The 26,188-nt window shown below is 41.6% G+C and overlaps 1 protein-coding gene across 1 annotated transcript in view; it reads right to left on the bottom strand.

The window, feature by feature from the left end:
* The window catches only part of ATXN2 (ataxin 2), a 115,848-nt gene that overhangs the window by 78,046 nt on the left and 11,614 nt on the right, over window positions 1-26,188 (bottom strand). Inside the window, 2 exon segments of the mRNA XM_017847402.1 lie at window positions 666-757; window positions 5,357-5,481. Of these exon segments, the coding sequence (XP_017702891.1) occupies window positions 666-757; window positions 5,357-5,481 (217 nt within the window).

The following is a 26,188-nucleotide window of genomic DNA, read 5'->3' as shown; positions in this document are numbered from 1 at the left end:
CTAAAAGTTATAGTGATCTGTTTATTTATAAATCAAAATTCTAACTTTTTCTGTAACTTTTCTCCAGAGGAACATATTTCAAAAACTGATTCAACTGCTCACCATAATCTCTACCATTGCAAATTTTGTGTTTTTTAACAACTTAAAAGACAAAACTAGCCAGGCACAGTGGCTCACACCTGCAATCCCAGCACTTTGGGAGGCCAAGGCGGGTGGATCACGAGGTCAAGAGATTGAGACCATCCTGGATAACATGGTGAAACCCCGTCTCTACTAAAAATACAGAAATTGGCTGGGCATGGTGGCGCGCGCCTGTAGTCCCATCTACTTGGGAGGCTGAGGCAGGAGAATCGCTTGAACCTGGGATGCAGAGGTTGCAGTGAGCTGAGATGGTGCCACTGCACTCCAGCCTGGCAACAGAGCGAGATTCCATCTCAAAAGAAAAAAAAAAACAAAACCAAAATTTGTTTAGAGCGTAAAAATAAGGTATAGGCAAACTACATTTATTCCCTTTTTTTAATGGAAATTTATCACACGTGGTAATAAGAGAAAATTATTTCACAGAATTGTTTAACTTAAAAACTAACAGAAACATTCATCATAAATTAAGTTGATGAAAATCAAAGACAAATGCACTAAAATAAAAACAAACTTTTTAAACTTACGTATATGAAGATAAACTGCTATCATACGTAGACACTACACCATAATTTTCTTCATTATATCGAAACATATCATTGGGATCCCATCCATTAGACTAGAAGAAAATGAAGCTTGTTTTTCAAAATGACAAAGTATTTGTTCCCTTTCATTCAGTTATAACCAACATCTATATTAACAATATCTAACAAGCTACTTGAGCAAAATTAGCAAATTAGAAAATAGGAAAAAATTTCCTTAAAAATGTTTTAGAAAAATACTTATCAGCCCTTCCAGTTGATAAATAACTATACAACACAATTATTTGAGCAGTTATTTTTAAAGTTTAGAACATTTTAATTACTTCATAAAATAGCCTTCAGATCAGGGTTCTCTCTTTTCTCTAACCTGTAAAAGCCACCTTTCAGTAGAGACATCTGCGTTTACCTGTAACCTTCTTGAAATCACTGGTCCTCAGGTCTGTGAAGGACAGGAGGTACATATTTTACCTCTTTTAAACAAGGGATTCCACATGGAACAAGGGGTGCTTTTAATAGCCAAAAATATTTCCAACATTTGGGAGAAAAAAGGGAGAAACCAACGCTTTCCCCCATGTTCAACGATTCCAAGGTGGGACCACGGTACTAGGTCCCTGGCAACCTCCCCTTCTTCCTGGGAATGCCCAAATGGGAAGGCAGCATGAAACGGTGAACAGGCAATCACTGGACAAAGTCACAAGAACTGGGCTTTAGAACTGGTTTTACCATTAATAGTTGTGAGACCTCAGAGGTGGCAACTCTGGATCTCAATACCCTAACCTATAACGTCAGCATAGGTAACTCCACAATTCTACGAGGAAACTATAGGAAATTACCATTCGCAAAAGGGAGGCTGCCTTCTTTTCTTGGTGGCGGGGAGCCGGGGGCAAGCAAGTTTATTAAGAAAGTAAAGAAATAAAAGAATTCTACTCCATAGGCACAGCAGCTGAGGCTGCATTCTTAAAAGAATCAACCAATTGAGCCACAGGCTGGAAGATTATTTACCAGTGAATATTAATGTCTGGAAAATCACTTCTCTAATGTTTCAACTCCTTTTTTAAAGTCTTACTGGTGAAAAGTATAAAGTCCGGTAAAGGTTGTAATCCATCCCAGAAGAACAAACACATCAACCAAGCAATGCTGATGGCAACCTCAATGCTAAGGCTTGCCTCAAAGTTCACCTATTAACCTTGGGTCCTCCTGTGCTACTCCAGGTAAGACTATAAAATAAGTCTACCACCAACACAATTCCTTTTGCCAAACACATGGGCAGGAAATTACAATTACTTATGGAGGCTTTAAAATTACTTAAGTAATGTATGCCCTACGTAAAAAAAAAGCACACAATACAGAAAGACATCCAGTAAAAAGTAAATGTCTTCCAATCCCAGTGCGCGTAAATAACTACTACTAAGAGTTCTGGCCGGGCGCAGTGGCTCGCGCCTGTAATCCCAGAACTTTCGGAGGCCGAGGAAGGCGGATCACGAGGTCAGGAAATCGAGACCATCCTGGCTAACATGGTGAAATCCCGTCTCTGCTAAAAATACAAAAAATTAGCCAGGCATGGTGGCGGGCGCCTGTAGTCCCAGCTACTTGGGAGGCTGAGGCAGGAGAATGGCGTGAACCCAGGAGGCAGAGCTTGCAGTGAGCTGAGATGGCGCCACTGCACGCAAGCCTAGGTGACAGAGCGAGACTCTGTCTCAAAAGAAAAAAAAAAAAAGAGTTTCAGCGGGGCACAATGGCTCACACTGTAATCCCAGCACTTTGGGAGGCCGAGGTGGGCAGATCACCTGAGATTAGGAGTTTGGGACCAGCCTGGCCAACATAGTGAAACCCCGTCTCTACTAAAAATACAAAAATTAGCCAGACGTGGTGGCGGGAACTTGTAGTCCCAGCTACTCAGGAGGCTGAGGCAGGAGAATTGCTTGAACAAGGGAGGCGGAGGTTGCAGTGAGCTGAGATCATGCCATTGCATTCCAGCCTGGGCAACAGAGCGAGACTCTGTCTCAAAAAGAGTTTATTGGCCGGGCGCGGTGGCTCAAGCCTGTAATCCCAGCACTTTGGGAGGCCGAGACGGACGGATCACGAGGTCAGGAGATCGAGACCATCCTGGCTAACATGGTGAAACCCCGTCTCTACTAAAAATACAAAAAACAAACTAGTCCGGGCGAGGTGATCGTGGGGCCTGTAAGTCCCGCTACCGGGAGACTGAGGGCAGGAGAATGGCGTCAAAACCCGGGAGGCGGAAGCTGCAGTGACTGAGATCCGGGCCACTGCACTCCAGCCTGGGCGACAGAGCGAGACTCCGTCTCAAAAAAAAAAAAAAAAAAAAACAGAGGTTTTTTATTGGGTGTGGGTGTAATTTCAGACATCTTCTATGCAATAAGAATATGAACAGCTCTTTTTTAAAAAAACATTCATGGCCAAGAGAGGTGGCTCATGCCAGTAATCGCAGCACTCTGGGAAGCCGAGACGGCAGATCATGAGGTCAGGAGTTCAAGACCAGCCTGAACCAACATGGTGAACCAACATGGTAAAACCCCATCTCCACTAAAAACACAAAAATTAGCCAGGCATCGCGACAGTTACTTAGGAGGCTGAGGCAGGAGGCTTGAACTCGGGAGGCAGAGGTTGCAGTGTGACAGGGAGAGACTCTGTCTCAAAAAAAAAAAAAAATCAAATAGGATCCCAGTGTTCTGCAATGTGCTTTTTCTTTTAATAAATCTTAGATATCTTTCCATATTGGAACACCATTCTTTTTGGGAGATGTGTAGTGTTTCAACTGAATGGTAACATCATAAATCTAACTCAGAGTATACTGATAGACCCTTAGAATATTTCCAATTTTTCACTATTAGAAATAATGCTATGGCCAGGCATGGTGGCTGACACCTATAATCTCAGCACTTTGGGAGGCCAAGGCAGGCAGATCACCTGAGGTGAGGAGTTCAAGACAAGCCTGGCCAACATATAGTGAAACCTCGTCTCTATTGAAAATACAAAAATTAGCTGGGTGTGGTGGCACACACCTGTAGTCCCAGCTACTTGGGAAGCTGAGGCAGGAAAATCACTTGAACCCAGGAGGCGGAGGTTACAGGGAGCCGAGATCGCACCACTGCACTCCAGCCTGGGTGACGGAGTGAGACTCCATCTCTCAAAACAACAACAACAACAACAAAAGAAATAATGCTGCAAAAAATAAATAAATAAATAAATAAATAAATAAATAAATAAATAAAATAAAATCCTGGTCGGGCACAATGGCTCACACCTGTAATCCCAGCACTTTGGGAGGCTGAGGTGGGTGGATTACCTGAGCCCAGGAGTTCCAGATCACACTGGGCAACATGGTAAAACCCTGTCTCTGCAGGAAAAAAAAAAAAAATTCTCACATATAATTATTCGCATGTCTTATGGATATATGAGGACAAAAATAAATTACTAGAGGTAGAATTGCTGGAACAAAGTGTATGTGCATTTTAAATTTTGATGAGCATTGCCAGATTCTCTCCAGAAAGCCTCTATCAATTTATCCACCTCACCAATAGTGTAAAAGAAGTCTCTGTTTCCTCACATTTTTCATACAGGTGATGTGATGTACAGACTTGAGAACCATCATATTTGGTTATATATGATTCGGTAAAGTTTGAAAATTAATGACATGTTGCCTGTGTATGTCCAGTTTTATTACTAGACTTGAGGTCAAAGTAAGACATTTTAGGCTTCTTGTCGGAGGAAGAGCGTCATTATTAAGCTGATTAAGTTTGAAGCCTTAAACATCAAACACAGATATGTTACAAATTCTCTTTCTACTCAATGGAAGGTTCTTCATTCTCCTCAAATTTTGCTACCATAACACCCATTTTTGGCAAAAGACTGCTTTGTATCTCTATGCTCTCTATCCTAAAGATAGAGTCTTTATTAAGCATTTGTTTTTATTTTTATTTCGTAGAGAAGGGGTCTCATTATGTCATTCAGGCTGGACTCCAAATCCTGGGCTCAAGTGATCCTCCTGCTTCAGCCTCCTAAGTAGCTGGGACTACAAGCATGTGCCAGCATACCCAGCTAAGCACTTCAAGTACAGATAATGCATTAAAGAGAGAAGCAAAACTAGTACGTGACAAGAGGCATTTTAGAAATAAAAGAGTTCTATAGAGAATAATCCCAATTTAAGACCAAGAAATTTATGTAATGCTTTAATTCCAATGTAACCTAATTATTTATCTTAATAATGACAACCTTTTCTTCAGACAAGAAGCTTAAAATGTCCTACTTCAACCTCATCTCTAGGTGAAGTCAACAATTAAGACACCACTTTCCTTAGGCTACCTTATTTGGCAGGGTGTTAAAGCAAAACACACCGGCATTTCCTATGATTTCTAATTTTAACTTAAGTTGCTTATTATTATTTAGTTTAATCACAAAGAAGTAATTCATGAGCATCCACAAGAACAGACAGTACTCCTGCTTAATTCCTACAAGTAAAATAACAAACATTTTTCTTTATATACTGCTTAGGAGAAAGTCTCTAGTTATACAACAAACTTGCTGCTCTAAATACACTCACTACAATAACAACAACAACAAAAATACACTTAAATTACAACCAAGTGATAGGATGTCATATGCATACCACACTGACCACAGAGTCTAGCACTAATTACAAAGATCTTACTTACTACGTCATTTTCCAAAGCCTCAAGTTCCTCATTGGCTGTGAGTTCACCTGCATCCCAGGGCTCCAGGTCCTTCTCTTTGTGTTCGCCATTCACTTTAGCACTGATAGCAGAGTCAGTAAAAGCATCTGCAAAGAATGGTTTTGGTTTAAAGTTCATAGAGTCAGGCAATCAGCTACACTCACACATATGAATCACCAACAAAGACATGTTAAAAAACAATTACGAAAAATGAATTTCACATAATTGTTTAACTTAGAATCTAACAGAAACATTTATTCAACATAATTTAGGTTGATGAAAACAAAAGACAAATGCACTGTAATGAAGGTAAACTTAAAATGTACATATGTGAAGATAAACTGCTATCTAAACTGATACGGAATATAAAACATTCAGTAAGAGTATGCTTTCACATTTAATTTAACAAATGGAATCATAGATGACTATCAGTAAAGGTATTATCTTCCCATAATGCCACATGAAGTTTTTTTTTTTTTTTTTGAGATGGAGTCTCACTCTGTTGCCCAGGCTGGAATGCAGTGGCACAATCTCAGCTCACTGCAACCTCCACCTCCTGGGTTCAAGCGGTTCTCCTGCCTCGGCCTCCCGAGTAGCTGGGACTACAGGTACGTGCCACCACGCCCGGTTAATTTTTTGTATTTTTAGTAGATGTGGTTTCACCATGTTAGCCAGGCTGGTCTTGATCTCCTGACCTTGTGATACCCCCACCTTGGCTTCCCAAAATGCTGGGATTACAGGCATGAGCCACCGTTCCCAGTCCACATGAAGCATATTTTAATGTATTGACATAATTCATTAAATTATATTAAAGATAATTACTCTGTGTGTCTCAGAAGTGATCAAGAAAATTTCTGGCCAGATGCAGTGGCTCATGCCTGTAATCCCAGCACTGTGGGAGGCCGAGGCGGGTGGATCACGAGGTTAAGAGATCGAGACCATCCTGGCCAACATGGTACAACCCCATCTCTACTAAAAATATAAAAATTAGCTGGGCATCATGGCGCACGCCTGTAGTCTCAGCTACTCAGGAGGCTGAGGCAGGAGAATTGCTTGAACTCGGGAGGTAGAGGTTGCAGTGAGTGGAGATCACACCACTGCACTCCAGCCTGGCAACAGGCTGAGACCTCATCTCAAAAAAAAAAAAAAAGAAGAAGAAAAGAAAAAAGAAAATTTCTATCAATGCATCAGAAATAACTCTTTTTTTTTTTTTCTCTTTTTTCTTTTTTGAGATGGAATCTTGTTCTTTCACCCAGACTGGAGTCCAGCAGCACCATCTCAGCTCCCTGCAACCTCCACCTTCCAGGTTCAAGCAATTCTCCTGTCCCAGCCTCCCAAGTAGCTAAGATTACAGGCGCCCACCAACAAGCCAAGCTAATTTTTGTATTTTTAGCAGAGACAGGGTTTCACCATGTTGGCCAGGCTGGTCTCGAACTCCTGACCTCAGGTGATCCACCCACCTCGGCCTCCCAAAGTGCTGGGATTACAGGCGTGAGCCACCGTGCCTGACCTAAAATATCTCTTTTGTTTAATGGATGTACTAATTAGATACATCTTCCGAATACTTGCAGCCAAATATATGTGGATTTTGTTTTAAACTTTCCATATTCATGTCTATGCGCAGTGGTCAATATCCAAGCAAACTCTTGCCATTAATAAAGTAAAGCCATTCTAAGTAGTTTAACCCCTCCCAGAACCCACTTCTTCATATATAACCACTCTGCTAAAAGTTCAGGCCCTACAGTATTACCTGTCTCAGAAAGTTCAGGTGGCAGGTGTATCTGGACTTCCTATTAACACACTCTCACTTTGTGTCCTCTTCTCTTCTACTAATGTTACTGAAGAGTACTGATTTATGAAAGCAAATGTAGCATCCACATGTTTAGCTGACCATACTGCTGTCTAGCAAAGGAAATTTTCTCTAGTTGGGAGTTAGACTCAGCTAAATAAAGGACCACTGGGCAATGACGGCATTAGGAAATGCTCTGTAGATATAGGTTTGCATTTAAATGACTGGACCCATAGGGTACCACCTACTACGAACTAAGGAGTAATACTTCTGCTGATTTGGCTCTGCTGAGGAATCAAGGTCTCAGTCACTGTTTCCTCCCAGTACTGCAAGTTGCCACTAAGAGGAGGAAGGGACGAATCAACAACTAAATAAACAATACTCCTAACAAGAGGTTATTCCAGAGGAATTTTTTATTTGGCAATGCTTATATAACTGTCATTGTCTCCCTAATGGGCAAAGTGATGCCAAAATAAGAAATTTGAGCCAGCAAATGTAAGCATGGAACTTCAAGCCTAACTAATTCTAACCTCTTCTTATCCCAAACTAGGTGTGGGTAAGTATGAGTGTGTGTACCTGTACATCAGGAAATAAAAGCATCAATCCACCTCTGGGCTTAGCTGCCAGCTCCACCAGCAGCACTACTCCCACTGTTAACAATTCTAAGAGCCAAGAGTGTGCTGAGGGAGTTCCCCAGAGTAGCAGGACTCAGATGGGGGTGGAATGGAGCATTCACTGGAAATGGCTAAATTTTGGAAAATCTCCGTAAGAGATTTCAAGAGACTAATGCTATCTTACCAACACCTCATCTTTGCTGAAAGCTACTGATGGCACTAAAAATCTGACCTTATTTGATACTAACCTGAATCAAGTCCTACTCTACATTATCTTAAAGTTATGTGGATTGTTGGCAAAAATTAATTTAGCCATGTGTATTTTCAAGAATGTAAAATGTTCCAAGAAAACATCAAATAATAACCTACCTTAAGATCCTGAAATTCCTTTAATTCTTACAACACTAGACAAAAAACTATACTACAGGAAAATTCCAAACCAGTCATATTATCTTCTGGAAGAAGCAACAGGACTGTTCTTTACATGTAAGATCCTGTCAATGTTTTAATCTTACTAGTTTTTGAAAAGCACACATTTAAGTAAATAAAGCATTTATTTAGATAGAAGCTCAGCATCAAAGACAATACTCTTTTGATTCAAGAAATTAAAGCTCAAAGCAGTTAGAGATTTTTATAGAACCATATAAATGGTTATTTTTTCTCACTACAGGATATGTATGTGTGTGAAAATATTTAGAAAATCTTGAGTCAAGCTGTCTTCAAATCAAAAGATCCCAAATTTACATACAAAGTAGCTTAAATATGTTTTTATGATATTATAATAAATGAATTTCTTTTTTTTTTTTTGAGACGGAGTCTCGCTCTGTCGCCCAAGCTAGAGTGCAGTGGCCAGATCTCAGCTCACTGCAAGCTCCACCTCCCGGGTTCATGCCATTCTCCTGCCTCAGCCTCCTGAGTAGCTGGGACTACAGGCGCCCGCCACTTCACCCGGCTACTTTTTTGTATTTTTTGGTAGAGGCGGGGTTTCACTGTGTTAGCCAGGATGGTCTCAATCTCCTGATCTCGTGATCCACCTGTCTTGGCCTCCCAAAGTGCTGGGATTACAGGCTTGAGTCACCGCGCCCGGCCTTTATAAACGAATTTCTAAAAGGATCCCCAAGTAAGAGCCAGTGTGGAAAAGCAAGCAAGCATCTAAAACTTCAGTGGCTCAGGCTTTATTCCACTGACCAGAATTAACAGCTGTGTTAAGAGGACATTATTAATAAATCTATTTTTCTCAATGCTACATTTTAATCTTAAATTTTCTGTTAACAATACCAAACTTTAAAAAAAAAGTATTCACAGGTTATGTAACAGTCTGGTCTGGTTTTGAGACAGAAATGGGGAAGGGGAAAACACAGAAGTGTGATTCTATATAGAATAATATTCCTTGATTTTAAAATTTCACCAAAAGTAGCTCTTTCTGAAGATGAGTTAAGACTTAGGGGAAGATGTGCAGAAGTGGAGAGTTAGTACAAAATGAGGCTGTAGCATCAGGATGCTGAGGAAAACCCTGGCTATATAAGTAATGCATTTCAGGTCAACACTGCATCATCAGCTAGAAAGGAAGCAAGATCTGGGTATCCATTCTGCACTATTACCAATATCCACTATCGTAAATTTTGATTTGTTTTACAATGGTTACAAGTCTGGATTTTTGTTTGTATTTCTTAAATTTTTTTTTTTAAGAGATGGGATCTTGCTCTGTCACTCATGCTGGAGTGCAGTGCCTCAATCACTGCAGCCCTAAACTCCTGGGCTCAAGCAATCCTCCCACTTCAGCCTCCCAAGTCACTGAGATTACAGGCATGAGCTGCCATGCCCAGCAAGTCTGGATTTTAAAAAAAACATTGTTGGTAGTAAATAGTACAATGTTGTAACCAGGATTCCTGCAAAGTTCAGAAAAAACAACTGGCTCTAATCTACAGGCAACTGTGGGAATTTCCATGCAGATTTTACCAATGCCCTAAGTCAAAGTATATTAATTTTCCATCATCCCCTATGGTGAGAAACAAAAGCACTGTAAGAACAAGATGCAAGAATACAAAGTGACTATTAGAAACGTGTTACCTGTTTCTGAAGGAACTACAGGCATAGAGAGAAAAAAGGAAAAACATAAAAACCATCAGATGAGATGATAAAGAATTAGTTTTCCAACTTATAATAAAGCCTCTAGACTAGCAGGCGATGTTGGAGGAAGGAACGAAATTGTATTACCTCCACCCCCTGTATCCCACCTCCATGCTACCCCCATAGCAGTGGGCTCTCAACACCTTCCCTTCTGATTCTGGGCAGAAACCCAGTCATTTTGGGCCAGTGATGCCACCTGGTGGTGGTCATAAAGAAATGTCTGAACCAATGTGTGAACCTCTTCTGAGTGTCCCCAGCCCCATACTCAGGAAACAAGAGTATGTATTCAGCTTCTCAATCTTTCCTCTTTTACCTAGGAGCCAATAATGCCTCTGAAAAACCATTCAAACTTGTCTGAGCATCTCTTAAAGCGCCAGAGTAATGGTCAAATAACTAAAATGCTAGTGTTTAAACATTAGAAATAAATATAAACTTAAATGTATAAAAACTATAAAATGGGCCAGGCGCGGTGGCTCAAGCCTGTAACCCCAGCACTTTGGGAGGCCGAGACAGGCGGATCACGAGGTTAGGAGATCGAGACCATCCTGGCAAACACGGTGAAACCCCATCTCTACTAAAAAATACAAAAAAAACTAGCCGGGCGAGGTGGTGGGCGCCTGTAGTCCCAGCTACTCAGGAGGCTGAGGCAGGAGAATGGCATGAACCCGGGAGGCGGAGCTTGCAGTGAGCTGAATCCAGCCACTGCACTCCAGCCTGGGTGACAGAGCGAGACTCCATCTCAAAAAAAAAAAAAAACTATAAAATGACATAAAATTGGATGAAATAGTCATTAACATCAGATTTAACATCAGAAACCCTCAAATGTGCTTCCAGAGAAGCCATCAAAATCCTCAGCTACCCATTTCAATTCAACTAAATCAGCCTTTTCTCAAACATCAAAATTCTAGATAAACCTAAAAAATCATATTGTTTTGATCAATTACTATTCTTGCGGCATTTTCAACAACTTTTTAAGACAGTTTCTCATTATGTGTCATCAGTTATATGTGGACCAATCTATATACTATATAAAGTATCAGTATATAGATTGGTATCAGTGGGTGACAACCTGGCAACTGGGACTACTTAGTCATTTTTAGCACTTACTGAGTACCTACAATGCACTCATAAGTCTGGACAAGGCAGGGATTCACATTTGACTGATATAATTCCCAGCATTTCCTGTAGGAGCTCCTGGGTGTGAGAGATTAGTTACAGAAACAAAGCAATCTTTTAGAATTGAATACAGTGAGTGCTACAATACAATTAAGAACAAAGTTCTGAGGAACAAAAGGTTCTGGCTTTCTAAAGTGACAGTGACAGCCTATCAGCAGCAGCTGATCGAGGCCTTCAAGAACACAAGAAGAAAATAAGAAAGGGGAAGTAAAATGATTCCAACATAGACTGGAGTGGCATTAAAAATGTGTGTATAGGCGGGCGCGCAGTGGCTTACACTTGTAATCCCAGCACTTTGGGAGGCCGAGGCGGGCGGATCACCTGAGGTCGGGAGTTCGAGACCAGCCTGACCAACATGGAGAAACCCCCATCTCTACTAAAAATAGCCGGGCATAGTGGCGCATGCCTGTTATCCCAGCTACTCGGGAGGCTGAGGCAGGAGAATCACTTGAATCCGGGAGGCGGAGATTGCAGTGAGCCGAGACTGCGCCATTGCACTCCAGTCTGAACAACAAGAGGGAAACTCCATTTAAAAATTAAATAGGCCGAGCGTGGTGGCTCACACCTGTAATCCCAGCACTTTGGGAGAATGAGGCAGGCGGATCATGAGGTGAAGAAATCGAGACCATCCTGGTCAACGTGGTGAAACCCTGTCTTTACTAAAAATACAAAAATTAGGCAGGCATGGTGGTGCATGCCTGTAGTACCAGCTGCTCGAGAGGCTGAGGCAGGAGAACTGTTTGAACCTGAATTGCTTGAACTACTAGGAAGGCGGAAGTTGCAGTGAGCCAAGATCGTGCCACTGCACTCCATCCTGGCGACAGAGCGAGACTCTCAATAAATAAATAAATAAATAAATAAATAAATAAATAAATAAATATGTATATAAACATTTTCTGAATTGTACACAAGACCACAGGCTGCCCCAGGGAAGTGGGACTGGGGGTTAGAGGGGAGATTATCTTTTCATTGTATACTCATCTGTTCTAACTGCACTGTATACTACGAGCACATACTAAACATCATGTATTATACAGATTATATTAAAGACTATAATACTGAAGAATAACATAAACAAGTTGGGGATAAGAAACACAGTAACGGTGCAGGATGTATGAATTGGAACAACAAAACCAAGGGCACAGGTGGAGCCACGCTCCTCAGGCTAGAATGGGGTACGGGTATGATGACAAAACAGGACTGTGGGGAGCCTCCAGATTAGGGATTCTTAGCCTTTTTCTTAATACATGGGCCCTTTGACATTTTAGGGAAGACTATGTAACCGTATTCAGAATGTACTTAAATTCATAAAATACACAGGAAATCAAATGAGAACAATTAACAATGAAATGCAGTTATCAAAAACTAAAAAAATCTGTTGGCATAGTAACATACATGCTTCTTAATTAAAGCATTAAATATTAAGACCTAGTAACAGGTTTAATAACTACTATAAATTCAAAGAGGTGATGAACATACATAATTATTTGAAGCCGGGTGCAGTGGCACATGCCTATAATCCCAGCTACTTGGGAGGCTGAAGTGGGAGGACTGCCTGAGCCCACGAGTTCAAGGCCAGAGTGGATAACAAAGCAAAATTGTGTTTCTAAAAATAATTTGAGGCTGGGTGCGGTGGCTCACACCTGTAATCCCAGCACTTTGGAAGCCAAGGCAGGCGGATCACTTGAGGTCAGGAGTTGGTGACCAGCCTGGCCAACATGGTGAAACCCCGTCTCTACTGAAAATGCAATCATTAGCTAGGCATGGTGGTGTGCACTTGTAATCCCAGCTACTCAGGAGGCAGAGGCAAGAGAATCGTCTGAACCCAGGAGGCAGAGGTTGCAATGGACTGAGACTGTACCACTGCACCTCCAGCCTGGGAGACAGAGCGAGACTCCATCTCAAATACGTGTATATATATATATATATAACAATTTGAGATATCCATAACATCAAGCAATATGAAATTAACTGAGTTCTATAGGTGCTTAAGTCATAAATACTGCTAACACTAGTGTTTGTTGCCTATATTTTTAAATGGGAAAAAATGCTAAATTTCACTCGAAGGTTAGTGTAAATAAAGATGTAAATTCCTCTTCATCCAAGGTCATCAATGCCCTGAATTCTCTCCACAAATTCTTTGAGAATCCACAGATGAGGTTAAAAATCCTGCCTCTTTGTACTGACAAGCAGGAAGAAAAAGCCTCTGCCATGAATAAAGCAAATAGGTGAGGGACTAGAAGGAGTGGTCATCAAGGTTGCAGAAACAGGTTTAAGGGAGAGGAAAAAAAAAAAAAAAAAGTCTGCTGAGCTCTCCTGAGGCAAGAGCTGGAAACCCTACATTCCTAACTAATCAGCCCCCCAGTGGGACTTTCTCCAGCCACACCCAGCAGGCTGGATTAGGACTAGACAGAGTTTAAGATCTCAGAGGAACAGAGAGTGCTGTGAGGGGCAAGAAGAGAATAGAAGTGTAAAGTTTAAAGCTGTGGTCAGAGTGGACCTTGGAAGGCATTCTGGAAGAGAAGCAGTCCCTTCCGAGTGACGACACAGTCATGAAAGCAGGATGCTACAACGCCGTGAAGGTGAAAGGGACGGATGGAAGAGAACTTAGGAGGCTATGTTTCCTAAAGAATAGTGTTCTCCAAATGATCCATTTGAAAATAAATTATTGCAACACACACTACAGTCGTCTTTCAGTATCTATGGGCGATTGGTTCTAATACCCCCTGGGGATACCAAAATCCATGGATGCTTAAGCCCCTGATACAAAATGGTATATAGTATTTGCATACTCTCGCATACCTTAAATCTCTAAGTTACCTACAATACCTAATACAAAGTAAATGCTATGGAAACAGCTGTTGTACTGCATTGTTTAGGGAATAATGACAAGAAAAAAAGTCTGTACATGTTCAGTATAGATGCTTTTCATTTCCCATATAATTTTCTTTCTTTCCTCCTTTTTTTTTTTTGAGACAGTCTCACACTCTGTTGCCCAGGCTGGAGTGCAGTGGCACAATTTCAGCTCATGGAAACCTCTACTTCACAGATTCAAGCAAATTTCTTGTCTCAACCTCTCGAGTAGTGTGGATGTATTACCACACTCCAACCTCAGTGACAGAGTGAGACCCTGTATATAAAAAATACATATATGTAAACTTTTCAAAAATCAATCAAAGGAATACATGTATGTTGAACACCTAGTAACTGTAAGTCACTGTATATATATACTAGACACCATGGTTGGGGGGACATTTCCTTAATTCTATAAATTTGTTTTCTGAACTCCAGAAAAGTTTAATGCATTGGGAGAGATAAAGTATACTGGCAAAAAGATACTACACACTGCTTCGTAAAGATGAGTGTTTGATACATGACGGAAAGCACTGGTTCTCCAACTGTACTTCATGACATCCTATGATGTCTTCAGGGCACCCCAGAAGACAAGGGAAAACTGAGTAGGTAGGGAGCTAGGACACCACTAGCTCTTCTTCCAACCACGCTTGTTTTAACTAAGAGTCAGCATGGGATCTCATCAGAGGGAAAGAACTGACCCCTATTCTATGCTAAAAAGAAAATACTAAAGTCTGGGCATGATGACTCACACGTGTAATCCCAGCACTTTGGGAGGCTGAGATGGGAGGATCACTGGAGCCCAGGAGTTCAAGATCAGCCTGTGCAACACAGTGAGATATCTGTCTCTACAAAAGCTAAATTAAAAAAACAAACAAAAAAATTAGCCAGGTAGGGTGGTGCATGTACTTGGGAGGCTGAAATGGGAGAATAGCTGGAGCTCACGAAGCAGTAACCCATGATTGCACTACTGCATTCTAGTAGGGGTGACAGAGACCCTTTCCCAACAAATAAATACATACAAATATAAATTAATTTAAAATGTAAAGTTTAATAGCCATTGTTATAGGCAATAGAAACAAACCACAATAAGCAGGGAAGGTGAGACAAGACTCTAAAAAGGACAGATGTGGTCTTGGTTTTGAAAAAGTATCTAAAACTCCAGTCAATAAGGTAGATTCTTGAAGTTAGGATTAAATGCAGGAGTAAAAGAAGAAGGCACAGGCTGGCCGCGGTGGCTCACGCCTATAATCCCAGCAACTTGGGAGCCCAAGGCAGGTGGATCACAACGTCAGGAGTTCGAGACCAGCCTGGGAAACATAGTGAAATCCGTCTCTACTAAAATTACAAAAATTAGCAGGGCATGGTGGCACACGCCTGTTGTCCCAGCTTTTTGGGAGGCTCAGGCAGGAGAATCACTTGAACCCGGGAGGCGGAGGTTGTGGTGAGCCAAGATCGTGCCACTGCACTCCAGCCTGGGCAACAGAGCAAGACTTCATCTCCAAAAAAAAAAAAAAGAAGGCACAAAGTTGGTGATGTCTAACACACAGAACATGCCACAGTAGGTCAATAGTGGATTAACATTGCGAAATAATGAGAGATAAGGTTGAAAAAGAGAAGTTCCACTGGGAAGAGCCCTGTATAGCATCCCAACTTTATTCTGTAAGCAATAGTGGCCACTGAAGATTTTGAGCAAGGGATGAGATGATCTAATAAAGCAATGTCTAAGAATTTCTTTACCTCAATGCACAAGACTGACCGAAAATGAGAAATCTGGCAGACAAGTTGTTTAGGAGATTATAACAGTATTTGCCGCCGGGTGCGGTGGCTCAAGCCTGTAATCCCAGCACTTTGGGAGGCTGAGACGGGCGGATCACGAGGTCAGGAGATCGAGACCATCCTGGCTAACACAGTGAAACCCCGTCTCTACTAAAAAAAAATACAAAAAACTAGCCGGGCGAGGTGGAGGGCGCCTGTAGTCCCAGCTACTTGGGAGGCTGAGGCAGGAGAATGGCGGGAACCCGGGAGGCGGAGCTTGCAGTGAGCCGAGATCCGGCCACTGCACTCCAGCCTGGGCGACAGAGCGAGACTGTATTTGCCTTGGCAAACAGAGCGAGACTGTATTTGCCAAGGCAAACAGTATTTGCCTTGGTGGAAGAAAACAGGGACCACCCTTATTTTCTATTTTCACTGTTAAATCTTTTGGTATACACTTTTTGAACTTTTTACCATGTGTGCATATATAATTTTTTAAAGTAAAGTTGTAAACAGAAAAAAAGTCTACAATGAGATACTACTTCTTACTCTCCCACTAGGATGGCTATAATCAAAGAGAGAGACAATAACAAATGCTGGTGAGGATGTGAAAAACATAAGAAACCTCATACACTGCTAGTAGGATTGTAAAATGATACAGCTACTTTGGAAACAGCTATGTAGGATTGTAAAATGATATAGCTACCATGCCCAGGAGACCAGCCTGTGCAACACAGTGAGACCTCACCTCTATTTTCAAAAAAATAATAAAAAGGAAAGAAATAGCCCAACAGTTACATAAAAGCTTCAACACAGATTTAGCATATGAGCCAGCAATTATCTTGCAGGTATGTGTATGTATGTATGAGTATGCATACACACACATCCCCATGAAAACTGAAAACCTATGCCCACACACAATTTTTTTTTTTTTTTGAGATGAAGTCTCACTCTGTCACCCAGGCTGGAGTGCAGTGGCATGATCTTGGCTCACTGTAGCCTCAGCCTCCCAGTTTCAAGTGATTCTCTGCCTCAGCCTACCTAGTAGCTGAGATTACAGGTGCACGCCACCACACCCAGCTAATTTTTATATTTTTAGTAGAGACGGGGTTTCGCCACGTTGGGCAGGCTGGTCTCAAACTCATGGTCTCAAGTAATTTGCCAGCCTCAGCCTCCCAAAGAGCTTGGATTACAGGCATGAGCCATCACACCCGGCCCACACAAAAACTTTAAAAGCCACTGTTCGCGGCCGGGCGCGGTGGCTCAAGCCTGTAATCCCAGCACTTTGGGAGGCCGAGACGGGGGGATCACGAGGTCAGGAGATCAAGACCATCCTGGCTAACATGGTGAAACCCCGTCTCTACTAAAATACAAAAAACTAGCCGGGCGACGTGGCGGGTGCCTGTAGTCCCAGCTACCTGGGAGGCTGAGGCAGGAGAATGGCGTGAACCCGGGAGGCGGAGCTTGCAGTGAGCTGAGATCCGGCCACTGCACTCCAGCCTGGGCGGCAGAGCGAGACTCCGTCTCAAAAAAAAATTTAAAAAAATAAATAAATAAAAGCCACTGTTCATAGCAGCATTACTCATAAGTCAAAAGGTGGAAACAATGAAAATATCCACCAACTGATGAATAAACAAAATGTAGTGCGCCTGTGTACCTGTACAATGGAATATTTGGCCATGAAAAAGAAGTACTAATACATGCCACAACACGGAAGAAACATACTAAGTGAAACAAGCCTATCATAATATATATGGCTGGGTGCGGCAGCTCATGGCTGCAATCTCACCACTTTGGGAGGCCGAGGCGGGCAGATCACTTGAGGTCAGGAAATCGAGACCAGCCTGGCCAACACAGTGCAACCCCGTCTTTACTAAAAACACAAAATTAGCCAGGTGTAGTGGCAGAAGCCTATAGTCCCAGCTACTCAAGAGGCTGAGGCAGGAGAATCGCTTCAACCTGGGAGGTAGAGGTTGCGGTGAGCAGCGATCATGCCACTGCACTCAAGCCTGGGCAACAGAGTGAGACTCTGTTTCAAAAAAAAAAAAAAAAAAAAAGAGGCTATATATGATTCCATTAATATGCCATGTCCAGAATGGGCAAACCTATGAAGACAATAGATCAACAGTTGCCTGGAGCTGCGGAAAATTGAAACAAACAGAGAGGAACTGCTAAGGGGTTCAGAGTTTCTTTTCAGGGTGATGAAAATGTAAATTGATTGTAGTGATGGTTGCACAATGCTGTGAATATATTTAAAAAGAAAAATGGGCTGGGAGCAGTGGTTCACACCTGTAATCCCAGCACTTTGGGAGGTTGGGGCAGGAGGATCATTTGAGGCCCAGAGTTTGAGACCAGATTGGGCAACATAATGAGACCTCATCAGTACAAAAATTAACAACAAAAATTAGCCAGGAGTGGTGATGCATGTCTGCAGTCCCAGCTTAATCAGGAGGCTGAGGTGAGAGAATTGCCTGAACCCATGAGTTTGAGGTTATGGTGAGCTATGATGGTACCACTGCACTCCAGCCTGGACAACAAAACGAGACCCTGTCTCAAAATAGAACGAAAAAAAAAAAACCTAATTTTCTCCCTATCTCAAATGAATGATTAAATTTTCTAGCACTATGATAAAGTGAGATAAAATTTTAAAAAATCCCTAAGCGAAAAATATGTACTGTTTAAGTAATAAAACCAGTATTTATTTTCCTTACTAATAAATTCTGTTTGTGAGAGGTACAAATTGGATTCTTCAGTTAAAATTCAAGGAAAAACATTTATAAGATAAGATACATCATCTTAGTTTGACTAAGCCCACTAAATAAGAAAAAAAGCACTGCAATTAGTAACTTTTCTTGTTGTTGTTGAGACAGGGTCTCACTTGGCTCACCACAGCCTCAATCTCCCTGGGCTCAGGTGATCCTCTCACCTCAGCCACCTGAGTAGCTGGGACTACAGGTGCACAACACCGTGTCTGGCTACTTTTTGTATTTTTTTGTAGAAACAGGGTTTCACCATATTGCCCAGGATGGTCTTGAACTACTGGGCTCAAGCAATTCATCTGCCTTGGCCTCCCAAAGTGCTGAGATTACAGGAATGAGCCACTATACCCAGCCAGTAATTTTATGTTTTTAAAGCAATTTTCTTAAGCTCTAAATTAGCTAACTTAAAATTCGAACTAAAAATTGTTTAGAAATGGTATCACTTAAAATGGTGCTGCATTTTACTTCAAAATCAACTAAAAAATAAAAATAAAAAATTCAAACTTACGGCCGGGTGTGGTGGCTCAAGCCTGTAATCCCAGCACTTTGGGAGGCCGAGACGGGCGGATCACGAGGTCAGGAGATCGAGACCATTCTGGCTAACCCGGTGAAACCCCGTCTCTACTAAAAAAATAAAAAAAATTAGCAGGGCGAGGTGGCGAGCGCCTGTAGTCCCAGCTACTCGGGAGGCTGAGGCAGGAGAATGGCGTGAACCCGGGAGGCAGAGCTTGCAGTGAGCTGAGATCCGGCCACTGCAGTCCAGCCCGGGCGACAGAGCGAGACTCCGTCTCAAAAAAAAAAAAAAAAAAATTCAAACTTACTAATGAGGTTCCTCTGAAAGCTGAGTGAAGATCAATAGCCCAGGCTCTACAGAATCAAAAATACATCAAATTCTACAGCAAAGCGTGAGTGGTGCAAAACTAACAAGAACAAGACAAAATACGGAAATTCACTTCATGAGGTTTGCTGTATTAAAAAAAACAAGGTGATAGATTCCACGTATGTAATACTAGATTGCTGATTCCCACACTATCTCCTAAAAAGATCAAAAGAAGTTTTAGAAAAGATTCCAATACAAAGATACTGCCTATGGGTGAACATTCTGTTTTCATTTTCTCCATTAGGCTTCTGGATCAGGATCTATTTTAAGTGGGGAGGAGGAGGAAAAGCTACCTGAAAGAAATTTCTGCCATCTCAAAATATGAAATTAGCCTAGGCCTGGTGTGATAGCTTAAGCCAGTAATCCCAGCACTTTGGGAGGCTGAGGCAAGAGGATCACTTGGGCTCAGGAGTTCAAGACAGCCTGAGCAACATAGTGGGACCTTGTCTCTATTTTAAAAGAAGAATTCTAAAATAGAGATAGACAGTAAAAGAGACAAAGAGAAAGAGAGAAACAAGGAGAAATTACTCCAATCATTGAGCACTTCTTTATAAAAAGTACTATTTTCAGCTCAAAATTAAAAGAAAAAAAAAAAAAGAAAATGATTCTGTAAAAGAACTAAGACAAAAAAAAGTAAATTTAGAAATGTTCAAGAATAAAAAAAACAGAACTTAGGAACTGAAATGTCCATACTATTAGCGAAGAATAGTAGTTTTTTTTTTTTTTTTTTTTTTTTAATTTTTTTTTGAGACGGAGTCTCCCTCTGTCGCCCGGGCTGGAGTGCAGTGGCTGGATCTCAGCTCACTGCAAGCTCCGCCTCCCGGGTTTACGCCATTCTCCTGCCTCAGCCTCCCGAGTAGCTGGGACTACAGGCGCCCGCCACCTCGCCCGGCTAGTTTTTTGTATTTTTTAGTAGAGACGGGGTTTCACCGTGTTAGCCAGGATGGTCTCGATCTCCTGACCTCATGATCCGCCCATCTCGGCCTCCCAAAGTGCTGGGATTACAGGCTTGAGGGACCGCGCCCGGCCGAATAGTAGTCTTTTTATAACAACTTATTCTCAAACCTATGGCAAAAGTGTTCAGAATTAGGTTAAGGAAAAGTCAGTAAAATGAAACGAATTCCAATTCTTACAGCTATACAAGTATCTTGTTTCCCTGGCAAATATGTAAAACATTTTATAGATTTGGATTCTTCTCTAATAAAAAACAGAACAACTATTCAAGTACACATGCCCACTTGATATTCTTTCCCAGGAGTATGAAACAGAAATAGAACAAAGTAGAAATTAAACTGAGATAATTTATCCACATTCCTTCTCTTGCTTTATTACTAGTTTTAATATATCTGCTATGCATAAGACTCCATTGAGACCATCCAAGGCAAGAGAAAAAAATAATACTAAAACCCGACAGTAAGTATATTAGCATCACACAACCCTGCCAGTAAAGTCTTACTGAAAATGTCCTGGAAACATATGAGTTACTTACCTAAAAAAAGAGTTTAAGAATGCTACTTTTTTTACTTAAACTATCCCACTAGCAGAGTGTTAAGTGTTTTGCAACTCCCTCAGTACCAAGTAGTATTAATCTTTCTTACATTTACCATTCAGCACCAGCTGATAGACAATCTGAATTTCTTAAAAATAAAATAAAAATAAACTGCACTTCTCAAATCATCACAAGTGAGGAGGGCCACCTTTTCTTATGTTCACTGGCTATTTTAAAAACTTTTTTTCTACTTTTCCCAGTTTGTGGCATGTCTTTTTAAATGTACAGGTACTTTTGGACACATCTAAGTTTTTTTGTTTTTGTTTTTTGAGATGGAGTCTTGCTCTGTCACCCAAGTTGGAGTGAAGTGGCACAATCTCGGCTCACTGCAACCTCCCCTTCCCAGATTCAAGCAATTCTCCTGCCTCAGCCTCCTGAGTAGCTGGGATTACAGGCATGTGTCACTACGCTGACTAATTTTTTTCTATTTTTAGTAGAGATGGGGTTTCACCACGTTGACCAGGTTGGTCTCAAACTCCTGACCTCAAGTGATCCACTCGCCTTGGCCTCCCAAAGTGCTGGGATTACAAGCGTGAGCCACCACACCCAGCCTAAATCTTTACTTTTTTAATAATCAAATATATCAATCTTTTGATTTTTTTTGCTCTGGCAGTCATGCTTATAAAGTCCTTCTCCACTCAAAATTATACAGATTCACAAATCTGCTCCAGTGTAGTTTGAGTGTTGTTTTGTTTAATTACAGTCCTCTCATTAATCTATTTGATTTTATTTATCAGTGTGAAGTAGGAATCTAATTTGTCCCCAATGTCCCAGAATCATTCACTGAATAATCCACCTTTCCTCCAGAATTAAAGTGCTATGTTTATTGTATATTAACAAAATACCACATAAATTCAGTTATGGATTCTCCATACGTAGCCACTATGACAGTTATGTTTTCTTTTTTTTGAAACAAGAGTTTTGAGCTTGTTGCCCAGGCTGGAGTGCAATGGCGCGATTTTGGCTCACTGCAACCTCCGCCTCCCAGGTTCAAGCAATTCTCCTGCCTCAGCCTCCCAAGTAGCTGGGACTACAGGCATGTGCCACCACGCCTAGCTAATTTTGTATTTTTAGTAGAGACGGGGTTTCTCCATGTTGGTCATGCTTGTCGTGATCTACGCACCTCAGCCTCCCAAAGTGTTGGAATTACAGGCATGAGCCACTGCGCCCGGCTGACGGTTATGTTTTAATTCTGATATATTTTAATATTTGGTAGGGCAAGTCCTCCTTTATGACTCTTGTCGAAAGAAATTTCCAAAATTCTTCTGTTACTACATCATCTAATAAACTTTAGAAATATTTTGTCAGTTTCTACAAAAACAGAGATATGTGTGTGTTCTTGTCAAAAGAAATTTCCAAAATTCTTCTGTTACTACACATCATCTAATAAACTTTAGAAATATTTTGTCAGTTTCTACAAAAACAGAGATGTGTGTGTGTGTGTGTGTGTGTGTGTGTTTGTGTGTAAATATATATATAATTTTTTTTTTTTGAGATGGAGTCTCGCTCTGTCACCTGGCTGGAGTGCAATGGCGCAATCTCAGCTCACTGCAATCTTCACCTACAGGGTTCAAGTAATTCTCCTGCCTCAGCTTCCTGAATAGCTGGTACCTGTCACCACGCCCAGCTGATTTTTGTGTTTTTAGTACAGACAAGGTTTCACCATGTTGACCAGGCTGGTCTCAATCTCCTGTCCTCAAGAGATCAGCCCACCTCGGCCTTTCAAAGTGCTGGGATTACAGGCGTAAGCCAACACACCCAGCCAAAACTGAATATATTTAGAGATTTCTTTGAGGAAAACTGACAACGTTGTAGTATTAAATACTTCCATTCAAAGTATGGCATGTTTCTCCATTTAGCCAAACATATTTTTATTTCTCCTTCAGTAGTGTCTTCATAAATCTTCAGTTTATCCCCATGTCCTATGCTTATTTGTTTTTGTTTTTGAGACACAGTTTCGCTCTGTCACCCAGGCTGGAGTGCAACACAGCCATCTCGGCTCATTGCAGCCTCCGTCTCCTGGATTCAAGCGATTCTCCTGCCTCAGCCTCCCAAGTAGCTAGGATTACAGGTGCCCGCCACCCCACCCAGGTAATTTTTGTATTTTTAGTAGAGCCGTGTCGGCCAGGCTGGTCTCCAACTCCTTACCTCAGGTGATCCGCCACACCAGGCTGGTTTGTTTTTGAGACAAGGTCTTGCTTGTCACCCAGGCTGGAGTGCTGTGGCACAACCACAGCTCACTGCAGCCTTGACTTTCTGGCTGCAAGTGATCCTCTTACCTCAGCCTCCCAAGTAGCTGGGTCTACAGATATACACCACCACACCCGGCTAATTTTTGTACTTTTTGTAGAGACGGGGTTTCGCCAAGTTGCCAAGGCGGGTCTTGAACTCCTGAACTCATCCTATGGCCTCAGCCTCCAAAAGTGTTGAGATTACAGGCATGAGCCACTGCACCTGGCCTATTTCTACACTTTGGATTCTGCTCCCATGTATCTTGAATCAACCTTACTCTTATTAGTACCAAACAATATTTTTTTATTGTCTAAATAAAATTCTATTTTATGTTAGAGGTTTTTCTTTTTTTATATTTAATAAATGAAGTTATTGTTTTCACTTTGGCAAACATGCGATAGGGCAGAGAATTTCTATATACTCTAAAAAATATAAAACATAACTTGAATAAATGGAAGATGACCATATCTTCATAAACAAGTAATACTTTTCTACTGTGTACCACCAACTATTCTGTTTAGCTTTCCATCACATAGTTCCGTTCCACCTATTTATTTCTTTTATCTCAGTAATCTCTGTACTGCCTCCATACTGGCCTCAATAAATGCCACTCTCCATTTACTGCTTGGCCCCAGAATGAACACATATCTGTGTCTTAATAAACCACAGCAAAGTTGAGGCTGTAAACTTTCTAATGGGTCAGTTTTAAGAGAAGAATATTGTACCACTGAGAGTTCTAGCTAGCTCACTAGAATGACAACTCCCAAAGTCCATGGCCCCAACTCAACCTCCTTTCCTGCCCACTGATCTGGACCAACCTAGCTACAAGACTACCTGCGTATCCATTATTTCATCTGTCTATGTACCACAGGGCACCTCAAAGGAGAGGCTATCCATCCCGATCACTTGCCCAGCTTTAGTGCTGCCTGCCTGCCTGCCACATCTAGAGCCTACTGCATGCACTCCTAGCTACAAGGATGTGCCTACCTAGCTACAGGGCTGTGGCCTACCTGCCCTAGTCCTAGTAAAGCACCATCCATGAATGAACTTGAAACACATTTAGACTTCTCAGGCCCCAAGGCTTCCTAGGTCATATCCTGCTCTGCGATCTGCCTCTTCATTACATGACTGATACAGCATTTCTAATGTCACGCCCTTCTGAAGAGATCCCTGTTTGTTACTCATATTCTGTTACTTAACACAAAGAGCTATCAGACCAAAAAGACAACCATATGAGAACACAACAGCACAGCACCAGAATAAAACAATCTGTAGAATTTTATTTCTCACTGTTCTATAATTACACATTCATACTCCAACTTCTTCCAACTACTAAAATCTACACAAATCTTTTATTTTTTATTTTTATTTTTGAGACGGAGTCTCGCTCTGTCGCTCAGACTGGAGTGCAGTGGCATGATGTCAGTTCACTGCAACCTCTGCCTTCTGGGTTGAAATGATTCTCCTGTCTCAGCCTCCTGAGTAGCTGGGATTAGAGGTGCACGCCACCACACCAGGTTAATTTTTTTTGTAAAATCTACAGAATTATTTGCATCGCTGACTCCATTTGATATTCAATGTCACGCAGTTCAGTATTCCATTTTTCTTGAATTCATTCACATGCTTTTGTATCTCTAACTCTAAAAATGTTTAGAATAGAGTACGTGGCGTACATGAACTCCCTGAAGAAACCGTGAACACCATGAAAATTACATATAGTGTGGGCACAGTGGCTTGCACCTATAATCCCATCACTTTTCAAGGCCAAGGTAGAGGATTGCCTGAACCCAGGAGGTAAAGGCCAGTCTGGGAAACATAGTGAAAACCAGTGTCTAAAATATATTTTAAAACTTAGCCAGGCATAGTGGTGCGCACCTGTAGTCCCAGCTACTTGGGAGGCTGAGGTGGGAGAGTTGCTTGAGCCAGGAGGTCGAGGCTATAGTAGGCCATGATCACACCACTGCATTCCAGCCTGAGTGACAGAACATGACCCTGTTTCTTTAAAAAAAAAAAAATTAATTTTCAAAAGAATTACATTACATGCAAAATCTACATGTGTGGTGTAAATTTTTCTAGGGTGAGGCTATACAGTTTCACTAGGTATACAGTTTCACAAGGTTCTCAAAAGGGACCCAAAATAGATGCTTATATTTCTCTGTACTGTACATAGCAACAAGCACAGCAAGGAACACATCCCAGAGCTCTCTAAGTATCTGTTGGATGACTATATATGTAAGACCACTTATAGCTATGCTTCTACAAAAGTGTATTAAGGCACTGAATTTCATTTATTCAAACATATTTATATTGAGCCTGTACTATGTGCCAAAGCACTATACCAGACCATGAGAATAAATAATAAAGACAGTATCACTGTCTTTACTTTGAGCACAAGGAACTCAAAGTATAACAGGGGAGACAAGCACATAATTTTAATACAACATGGAATAAGGGCAATGATATACACATGATAGGAAGCAACTTGTGTGTGGTAGCTGGCAGTGTGTAAGTGTCATGTGGCAAGAGCAGCAGGCAAAGAAACAGACACTGGGGACACACATCTAAGGGGTGTGTGAAGGAAAAGAAGCCCAGGAATGAGGCAGGGAAGGAATGATCAATAAACATAAAAAATACATAAGAGCAAATTCTGAAGGAGGGTGAAACCAACATTTAAGTGCAGCAATAAAGACAGAAAAAGATTCCACAGGACCTGGCAATTAGAGGTTAACAGTAGCCTTAGGCAGGATAATGGCTAGAAGAATTCAGGATTAAAAAGAATCCTTTTGGGCCGGGCGCAGTGGCTCACGCCTATAATCCCAGCACTTTGGGAGGCTGAGGCAAGTGGATCACGAGGTGAGGAGATGGAGACCATCCTGGCTAACACGGATGGTCCCTACTAAAAATACAAAAAATTAGCCGGGCGAGGTGGCGGGTGCCTATAGTCCCAGCTACTCGGGAGGCTGAGGCAGGAGAATGGCGCAAACCCAGCAGGCGGAGCTTGCAGTGAGCCGAGATGGCGACATTGCACTCCAGCATGGGTGACAGAGTGAGACACCATCTTTTAAAAAAAAAAAAAA

This window comes from Rhinopithecus bieti, unplaced genomic scaffold (assembly GCF_001698545.2).
Source record: "Rhinopithecus bieti isolate Rb0 unplaced genomic scaffold, ASM169854v2 scaffold_947, whole genome shotgun sequence".
NCBI classification, from domain to species: domain Eukaryota; kingdom Metazoa; phylum Chordata; class Mammalia; order Primates; family Cercopithecidae; genus Rhinopithecus; species Rhinopithecus bieti.
This window is presented reverse-complemented; position numbering and strand designations above follow the sequence as displayed.